Here is a 10,859-nt window from a genome sequence, read left to right as displayed (position 1 = left end):
GTACGGTACCAGTATGTACAGAACCGGAGAAAACCATGTGCATTGTGCAATTAAGAAGGAAACACGCCGGGTGGTGTGTGAGTGACCGAAGAACCGGGGTGCGAGTCCGGCCCGCGAAATGATTTTCCCCACCGGTACACCAATATGAATTCATGGTATAAATTGCGTCTCAGTGGCGTAGCTACGGGGGGGGGGGGGGGGGGGGGGGGGTAGGGGGCTGGGGACACATGCCCCCCCCCCCCTGAGATTTTGGTGTGCCCCCCCCCCAGAAAAAAAAAATTGGCAGAGCATTAAAAAAAAGGGAGAAAGAGGAAAAGAAAAAAGGAAAAAGACTGAAGAAAAAAAAAGAGGAAAATAAGAGGAAGACGAGTGAATAATTCAATGTGAGGGGAAAACTTGCAAAAAAAATCTATCGTGCCCCCCCCCCCCGAGATTTGGTGTGCCCCCCAGAAAAAAAAATTGGCAGAGCATTAAAAAAAGGGGAGAAAGAAGAAAAGAAAAAAGGAAAAAAAGAAGACTGAAGAAAAAAAAGAGGAAAATAAGAAGAGGAAGACGAGTGAATAATTCAATGTGAGGGGAAAACTTGCAAAAAAAATCTATCATGTTACTCTATAAAATTTTTACTTGCGCTTCGCGCCAGAATTACCTGTTCAATGAGATTCATATCTTGCTCAATAGGCTGATATGCCAGTTTTGACGTCATTATACCGGAAAACATATTTTAGCTCGGACATCGAGCTTTCATTTTTTTTTTTTCATTTACAAAAAATTATGTAAGTGCTCCGTAAAATGTCCGATTTATGGTCTACATATCAGCATTTTAAGCTCACTCTGCGTGGTCACATTGTTTGATTTGCCAAGTTAATATTGTCATCGTGTATGTTCCATAAACAAATGTATTCAGAATGCCCAGATTCTATAGGTCTAAATCTAAAACATGCGCAATAGCCTGCATGCATATGTTCTTTATTCAAAATTTACTTAAATTATCCAGTTTCACACCAGAATATCCGAATTGTCTGCTCACGCTTCACGATCGCTTTATTAATGATACCCAATTAACTATATAACAAAATCTAAAATCTCAATTTTCTTCCTCTCGCGCTCGCATCTATTGTTTAGTTACACAACGATCCCATTTCAAAAAAAAGTGCTTAGATGACCATTTTTAGGTCGGAATGTAAAAAAAAATGCTCGCGCTTCGCGCTCTCATTATTGAAATACATACCGTCTTCGTGGGTTACTGTAAGCAGTCCATAACCGGGTCCCTTTTCGATAATGCTATACAGTTAATAAAAATTTCTGCTCGTGCTTGGCGTTCGCAGTAACCATTTAGTTACCGTAATCTTGTTCAGGATCACACATAACATTGCCCAGAATATTAAATTTTCAGGAAATACATGAAAGTGAAAAAAAATCGCTCGCGCTTCGCGCTCGCACTTTTAATAAGGTCTATGAGATTATTTCATTTTAATGTTGTTTTATAAGAATAAAATTAAGAAGTGACTGATCGGGGAAAATATAGGTGAAGATAATTTTGGGGCCCGTCCGGGCGCGTCCCTTATAGGCGAAAGTCGGATCCGCCCTTGTGACACACTACACACATACTGTGTGAAAAAACAAGGACCCCCAGTGCCCCCCAGGAAAAAAATCCTAGCTACGCCACTGTTGCGTCTTCAGAAAAAGAGTATAGGCAAAGAACTAAAAAAAAAAACAGTATATTATGATTATGATCATTAGTTTGCAGATTTTAATCCATACAATGGGGATCCCCCAATATTTCAAGTGGGGGCCTGTATTATCACCCCCCCCATAATTTAGGGTAGAAAAATTATAATAAAGACGAACAAATGAAAAGTTTGATCATGATGATTATAGTGATGATTATAGTATGCCATCAATCAGTTTGTTTTCCTCGCAATTTGTGTATGTCCTTACTAAATAAAAACATTCTTTTCCAGGACTTTCAAACAGATGGGTGGAGGTTCAAGATGAAAAAGAATGAAAAGTTTTATTTTTAAAACATGACATAAAAGGACCCCGACGAAAAACAACTTGTTGATATAGGGTGTTCCATCCCTCCAGTGTTGAATAAACTCATTTTGATAAATCAATTAATTAAAAAGGGTGGAAAATAAACGGGAGTAAAGATAAACGGGGAAAATCCCATGGACGTAAATCCCAGAGGGGTAGATCTTGAAAAAGTACAAACAACTTTTCTCAGATTTACCTCCCCACATCCAAGTTTCCAATGCGCGAAATTAAAGGACAAGTCCACCCCAACAAAATATATAAAAAGATAAAAAAAATAAACAAGCATAACGAAAATTTCGTCAAAATCGAATGTAAAATAGAAAGTTATGGCATTTTTACGGTTTCGCTTCAAGTTCACAAAACAGTTATATGCACATCTCGGTCGGTATGCAAATGAGGAACTGATGACATCACTCACTATTTCTTTTGTATTTTATTATATGAAATATGAAATAGTTTTATTTTCTCGTCATTGTCATGTGAAATGAAGTTTCATTCCTCCCTGAACACGTGGAATTTCATTATTTTAACAATTTGTGCTTCAGGCAAGGAGGTCCTAATCGTCAAATTCGTAAAAATTGAAATATTGTATAATTCAAACAATAGCAAAAAATGAAATAGTGAGTGAGTGACATCATCGTCTCTCTCATTTGAATGTAACTGGCTCGTTCATATAACTATTTTGTTAAAAATAAGCGAAACTTTAAAATGCTATAACTTTCTTATTTTACATCCGATTTTGATGAAATTTCAGCATTGCGTGTGCTTGTCTGATTTTTCTCTATTGATTCAAATCAACATTTTTCTGAGGTGGACTTGACCTTTAACAAGCTACCAAGAATTTCTCTTTGTGCATATCTAACAAAACGCGCTGGTCAACATGTAAAAAGCTCTTAAGCAAATTATCCTGATTATATCGCGGACATAATTATCTGAGGCTGAAAATGGATGCAAAGCGCAAAAAGTATTCCAAAATAACAAACTTCCGCTTTCAAGCAACCCCAAGCAAGAAAGCAGAAAAAGAAATGAGAAAGGAAGCTGAAAGTCTGCTGCAATAAAAAGAAACAGCTAGTATAAGTGAATCAGAATCGGTTTTTTTTTTCATGCACTTATAAAGCATTTTTGTCATTTTTTTCTTTCGTATGAGTTTAGAATAGGCTTACTTGTAACACAAATTGAATTTTCAAAAAAAATTATATAAGTACAGTACACTGCAACAATGAAGGAATTTTCAAGAACACCATGCATGTCAACCACTCCCAAATGTCCTAACCGTTTTAGTGGGGGTAATGTTGAAAGATCCCCATCCACAAGAACATTAATTTTGTGTCAATCATCCCCTCCCCCCCCCACCATTACCGATCGACACCGCTTAGGTGATGACGATTTGGTGAATAAAACCCCGGAATAGAAGTGACTGGACAACAAAGAGAAGTACAACCTACAACAGTTATATGAGTGAGTTAATTAGTTTTCCCGCCATTCACGTGATTCATGTGTGGATCCAGGGACTGAGGCACATGGGTACTGCCACACTTTGGCCAACTGCATCGTCTGCATACTCTACTCCGTTGTGGCAAAACAAATCGACTTGCCTTTGAAAAATCCATTTCAATTTTATTTTTATTTAAATTACTATAGGTTTTTTTTCAGTTAATGCATTTCAAAATATTTTGTGAATCAACTTTGAATATGTCTATTATACATAATTCATATATTTACCAATCATATTTACAAGAAATCATAACATTTTTGCTATAGAATACATAGCCTACATACTGACATATAGGTATGTAAACTGAATAGGTTTAATTGCTTAAAGGTTTAGCAGGAGTAGTAAGATTAGTTTTGTTATGGGTGTTGCAGAAATATGGTCTCAATTTTCTTAGAACATTTATGTATAAAACCATGACGATTTTAATTGAAATTCTTTGATTTTCCTTCTCTATTTTTTTTCTACAGAACAGTGTGCCAGATATTAATTTTGTTCATATTCAAGAACTCCAAAACTTCAAGAAAGAAGAGTCTAAGGAAGTGACGAATATGGAAAACGGTCTTTTCTTTTAAGTCCATTTACTTTAAAAACAAAATCATCACAACCCCCAGATTACTGACGTACGAAATTTTCTTGTTGATTGAACTCTTTATTTTTTTCTACATACGAGTGTTGAAGGAAATTTTTAAAACAAAATTTCATTAAAATGGTCTGAAAAGGAAACGCTTCTATATACATACAAAATTTCTTTTCTTCCGGTTCAAAGTTTATACATACACAAAAAAATTAAAGCGAAATTCTCTGATAATGTGATATTTTTTTTTTTCCGGCAAAATAAAATTTACCAGAGAATGATTTCATGTCTTGCTTTCATTTGTATTGGAAATATAGCATTGTACCGATAGAGATAGAGCTAAAATGAAAGAGATTTGGATAGAATATTGTGGCTGTTGATGGAGGCTCCCGCCCCCCCCCCCCCGTGGTGGCAAGTAGGAATAAAGAGGTGAAAGAGAAATAGGACAAGATTTATAGAAAGCGGGAATAGAATAAGAAAAAGATATTTTGGACAATGGTGGCACAAAAGAACTTGAGTTGGAAATTGAATACAGTCATGGAGTACAGAGTAAGAATATAATACTGGAGAATGAGGGGACAGAAAACATCGGATTAAAAATGATAAACTGGGGCCCGTTTCATAAAGGGTTACAAGTTTGGTAACTTTGCCATGGCAACTACCATGGTAACTAGGGCTCATCACGGTAGCTACAATGATAGCGATTTTTAAATAGCTGTAATTATTCTTTATGAAACGGACGCCAGATGAATAATGCAGGCACTGGGTTCCATTAAGGAGCGGGTCCCCTAACGTCATACCTTTTTTTTTGCTTATCGAGATGTTTTGCAACAAGAAAGGTATTCTGTTAGTGATTTTTTTCAGTAACCATATACATATAACAGTGAAAATTACCATCAAATTGTTATATGCATGTTCAGCCCCCCCCCCCCTTGTGTCAGTTGAGCTAACAATTAAAAAAAATAGGGGTCCGCCTGATTTAAATTCGTTCCGCGGCCCCTGTCGTCTATATTCAAGTCGGATTTAGATATAAACTAAGATTGTGTTATGTAAATGTTAAAACTTGATGGGAATGCGGATCTATTTACCTAATCACGACTTGATCTTCTCTCTTCATCTTTACTTGGATAATAAGCATGGGCCTATATGTAAGCACGGTAATGTTTTATATGCCCAAAAGATGCAACACAACCAATGCTTTGCTTTTAAGTGATATCACTTGTGATATCGATGATTACAGCGCGCAACATATCGTCTCAGATTCGATTGACGCTTGCTGATTTGTTCGCGTCACGAGCGCGCATCAAAATGAATAGGCCTACATTAATGAATTTGCCATTGCTTTGATGTGAGTGGGTTAGGGTGAAATGTGAAATACAAATCTAGTCCCGCTACCTCGGGTAGAGGGACTTCCAAGCTACGTTTAATGTTCTACACTTTTCTATTATCCCAATCAGTGCTTCCACTCTTCCTGAAATCAAGGAAATCCCAGGAAGTTTTGTTATTTTCCAGGATCAAAATGACCCTAAATGACCTTTGACCTTAGTCATGTGACCTGAAACCAAGGGAGGGTGTTGAGTAATACTTGATTACCCTTATGTCCAAGTTTCATGAACTATAGGTCCATATACTTTCTAAGTTATGATGTCATAAAAAACGTAACCTTATGTAGGTTAAGGATTGATGTTGACGACTGCCGCCGTCGGAAAAGCGGCGCTTATGTCTCGCTCCAGGGGCGTCGATCCATTTTTCAGATAGGGGGGGGGGATCATGAATCAACTTTCCAAACAAACACAACCCCCACACACACACACACACACACATATATATATATATATATATATATATGATTCATGAAATAGAGACACGAATATTACCAGCAAATTAATGCGAGCGCGAGCTGAAAATTTTGATATTTCGATCTTAAAAGAGTTTAATGGACGTTTTTAATAAAGAACAAGATATATATTCAACAAAAGATTATTGCACATCGAAGTGAGAGTTCTTTTGCGGTTTAGAACTGAAAACGGGACATTCTTTTCACATATTTAATCATTATGAAATATGGGTTTTGTTACATAAATGATGCAAGCGCGAGCGCGAGCTGGAATTATTTTGGTCTTCCAATGTGAAAGCGGACTTTTTGAGCACGATTTTAGATAAGGAGCAAGTTGTGTATCTCAATCTCCCTTGCTGATTTCTGTGTAACATTACAATCTTGTTTTATTTTTTGCACATGCAGAATTATTGGGGGGGGGGCAAAACGATGTTTGCCCCCCCCCCCTCCTGCCCCCCAGGATCGACGCCTCTGTCTCGCTCTGCTATATCAGGCGATACAAAACTGCATTTATAGAGAATTTAAAAACAAATTATTATTTACGGAGGACCATAATCAAAACTGAAAATATAAATTTTATAAATTGACTGGCCTTGAGTGTAACCTCATATATATCGCCCGCAACAGAACCATATTGACCCGTGTCTTTAGACGAGGGAAATCTTAAGGGCAATATATTCGATGTTCCACGAAAGAAGAGCCATTCAATATTTTTATTATCATCCAAATCAGACATCTATAGAGCACAAAAAATCACTAAAATGGAGGTATTTCTTTTAAGAATAGTTGTATTGTATCGTGTTCATATCAGGGCTACCATTGTGACGTACTTGTAATAATAAGATCGCGATCCTAGGGACGCACATCCAGCGCCTGGATCCAACGCTGTCTTTATCATGAAGTACATGTATAATTACTGGCAATGACAATGACCATGATTTATTTACCCATGTCACCCTTATTCGGGTATTGGGGACACTATCGTATAGAACACAACATATTCAAAATAATTTCAATTATATGTAAAGGCAGTTTATAAACACTCGCGTCGCGTGCGGGTTCGTAATCACTCGGGTAAAGGTATTTACAAATATATACAATCACATATTTACAGAGTAATGGAATAAATATTACATGAAATTACTGTAGAGACGTAACGGTAAGTGAAAGGAATGATGTGTCTCTAAATCGATTGGTGAGAGAAGGGAGACAAAAAAGAAAAAGAAAGAAAACAAAAGGGAAGAGAAAAAAGAAAAGAAAAAAAGATAAATGATGGTAATAACAATAACAAAAATGTTAAAAGAAACAATACTAACAGAAATGATAATAAATGATAACAATAACGGTAGATAGAAAAATATACGAATGAATGCGTGTTATAGGATAGAAAAAGTTGAAACTGCAATGCAAAGGCACCGATATATGAATAAAAGGTGAAGATATAATTCTAATATATATTTGACTTTGGCATAAAAATTGATTAAAAAAATAGAAAGAATTAGGACTTATTTTCCCTTTCCCTATACTGTTGCTGTATGGATCATTATGAAATACCAAGATGAGAGACCAGGGAAATCACAAAGGTTTATTTTGCATGCAAAGCCAATAGCTTTAAAGTATATAGCTTTTCACATCATTCTCATAAAATAAAATTATATAACACTTTTATTTATTCAGAATATCTGAAGTCACAACTGTCATGTTATATCCTTTAAGAATCGTTTATTTATACACTTTTACATGTGCGAAAGACGCGAGCGAATGCTCAACCATATCTACGTACTCATAATATGTCACAGATGACATATACATACGTGTTTTTATTTCTAAGGAACCTACATCACGGTGCTTAATCAGGCAATGCATATCAATACGTACATGTTTATAAGTTACAGTGCGCCCCCCCAAAAAAACAAAAAAAACGTCCCTCTGACATAGGGATGAATAAATTCTAAAACGTGGTAGTCTCAAATAAATGTTCATGAGTAGAAAGCTCATTTCATGATCTAACTAAAACAATTTCATTGGTCGCACTTCAGCTGTTTTAAACACACACTCTGCTATGTAACAGTGGTGCATTTTAGGCCATTCCAAGTTTGCAGCATTGATGCATTCCTGCATTGTCTATGGTACGCTACCCCCATGTTTACATCTAGGATCTGAGCAGGGAAATTTCCCTACTCATATCCAGGCTCATGAAATCATAAACTTTGGCATGTTCAGAAGGACAAGAAACGTAAAAAAAATCAGTTTGTTTGATGATTGATAAGGGGAATTAGTGTACCAACTTGAAAGAAAATGTGAATGATGGATCAGTAAAATAAGCTGAAAAACAAAGGGTTTTTTTTGCAAAAGTTTCTTTTTTACCAGAGAAAATTTTGACCTTTTTTTTTCTTTTAAACAGTTACATGTACATTGAATTAATTCGAGTTCAGTAGCTTATTAACCTAAAAAAAAGGACTGAAAAAAAATGCAGTATTGTTGGAATTGGACATGAAACAGACGTGACCTGTTGTCGCAATCATTGTGCATATCCCGTTATCAAACATAAAATAAACTGTCAAATACTGTTTTCGGCCTTCTGACCGTGCCTTCTGAACATGCTCAAGGTTGTAATTTGATGAGCCTGGTTAGATCATGGAGATTTCCCAGGTCAGATCAGCGAATCCTTGGTCAGAATGATCAAAGGGGATTGATATGCTAGAAAGTGGAGAACACACAGCAGTGCTGCATGCATGCAAACTTGGAATGGGCTGAAAAGCACCACTGTTACATAATAGACTGTGTATTCAAAACCATGTCAAAGCAAGACCAATGATTTTTATAGAAGTTAGAACACTACATGAGCTTCCTATATCTATAAATTTCATTGAGAATATTCTTATTTTGGGAAGTAATTCAGCCGCATATCAGAGGGATTTTTTTTCGGACGCGCTGTATAATGTTTAATAAAACAGGTTTATGTGCTAGTCTTTTATTATACATAATATAAACTTCGTTAACGTCACCTCAGTACTTGTATAGCTGTAGTATCGTAGAGAAGGGAAAATGTTCCATCATTATACAATACGTCCTTATAAAAAGGAAACCGTTTCATCAGTGAGATGTCTTTACAGCCACGCTGAGAAATAAAACTCGTTAATTTATCAAGATCATTGTTCTTGCACTTGATAAAAAACCACAATCCGAAATGTATTTATTAAATGACACGTATATCATTATTACTCTAGATTAACTTATAAGTTTCCAATCAGCATGGTCAAGGGAATAAATTTTCTTAGTTTTTCAGTTATGAAAGTGACAATTAGACAAGGGAAGTGCTTCATTTTTTGTCTTTGATAATCTATTATTTCTTTTTACAAACATTAATTTTACTAAGAATGGGTATTATATATATAAATATATATATATATATATATATATATATATATATATATATATATATATATATATATATATATATATATATATTGTGGGGATGGGTCCGTGCCCCACCTTCACTTCCGGCGCCTTGGCACACAGAAAATATACGTATTTCTGTTAAATTTTCTTTCAGTCAAGTCTTTAAAAGATTTAAAATTGTATAAATCCCGACCAAAAATGGTACCTGTAAGAGGAAGGGTCCTTCTCAAACGGACTGGGACGTGTGTTACAACAGTTTGAGCGATTGAGGACACATTGTTCTCCACCAATATGGAACTGCGACTACTAAATGTTTCATTGTTCTTCGATAGTCTTTCCATGTTCACATCTACCTAAGACATGTAGGACTGTGCAGAAGTGTCTGAGTGAGGTGTAGGTCCATTGCCCCTCCCAGTGAGACGAAGAAATAAACCTATTAAGACTCGGCGGTATGGTGGTTTGATGAACCAGTAGATCACCGCATTCCACCAGCTTTGGCATATGATCAAGTACCTCAGTGCTATGGTGGTGTAGGGCGAGACCTGTTGCATTGTAATCGCAGAGGAAAAGCCAAATATTGTGGACGGTATCCATGATATATAGAAGGCAGCGGTTATGATTAGAACCGTCTTCACGCCTTTAGTAGACGAGGTTGGTGGCGTGTCCGAGGAATTACCGACGTTGACCGACTGACGCTGTGCAGCAATCTGACGCCGATGCTTGCGAGTTATCCACAGTAAACAAACGTTGCTGTAGATCGTCAATACCACCCCGCAAATCGGAAAAACGGTGTAAATAACGAAAGTTGGTCTGATACCAGATGAACAAACGCCGGCGTACGGATTGCAGACACCTTCCACTTTGCTGTGAGTGAAGGATGTAATAGAATTCAAAATGGCTACCAATGTTATGATCATTATAAGTATCTTGAAACGGCGACGTGGTAGGATGACGTAATACCGTAGCGGTCGGCTTACCGCGATGAAGCGGTCAATGCACGACAGGGTTAGAATCCACATCGATTGCCATGATAAGACGGGGCAGATAACAATGATGATGCTACGTATGACATCAGGTACTGGGAAAAGTTCGAAAGTAAAACCCGCACTAGAGCAAAGCAGTCCGGTCAGAAGGTCCACAATCGTCAGAGCTAACAATGCAACCTTGGTGTTCTCACCCCAACCGCGAACACGGGGAATAACAAACAGATTGATAGAGTTTGAAATTAGAATGAGAATTGTACTGATCGAATAAATTGCCGCCAATATTATCTTTATCCTCTGAAATGAATAATAGGTTGGCACGTCGTTTAAAGAGGGATACAAATACGAAGTGTTGTCCATAGCCCCCATAACCTGCCTCTTGCACCGAGAAATGCTTCTCAGTAATGACAATTAAAAAAAAATAGCGTTCTTTATTTTCTGCAATCTCCGGAGGGTTCTGAGGAATATTACGAAGACGATCACAATTTATAGGCCTGTGTACAGTGAGGGCAGGACGTGAACTACAGGGAGCAG

At 36.8% G+C, this 10,859-nt stretch overlaps 1 protein-coding gene across 1 annotated transcript; it reads right to left on the bottom strand.

The window, feature by feature from the left end:
* Window positions 1-9,646: 9,646 nt before the first annotated feature.
* On the bottom strand, window positions 9,647-10,561 carry LOC121426029 (probable G-protein coupled receptor 21). Its single transcript, XM_041622158.1, has one exon. It carries the CDS (start codon window positions 10,359-10,361, stop codon window positions 9,696-9,698), a length of 666 nt encoding a protein of 221 aa, XP_041478092.1. The 5' UTR covers window positions 10,362-10,561; the 3' UTR covers window positions 9,647-9,695.
* Between the last annotated feature and the right edge of the window lie 298 nt (window positions 10,562-10,859).

The sequence above is a fragment of the Lytechinus variegatus genome, chromosome 13 (assembly GCF_018143015.1).
Source record: "Lytechinus variegatus isolate NC3 chromosome 13, Lvar_3.0, whole genome shotgun sequence".
In the NCBI taxonomy this organism is placed as follows: domain Eukaryota; kingdom Metazoa; phylum Echinodermata; class Echinoidea; order Temnopleuroida; family Toxopneustidae; genus Lytechinus; species Lytechinus variegatus.
The sequence above is the reverse complement of the archived record's forward strand: the minus strand, read 5'-3'. Positions and strand labels throughout refer to the sequence as shown.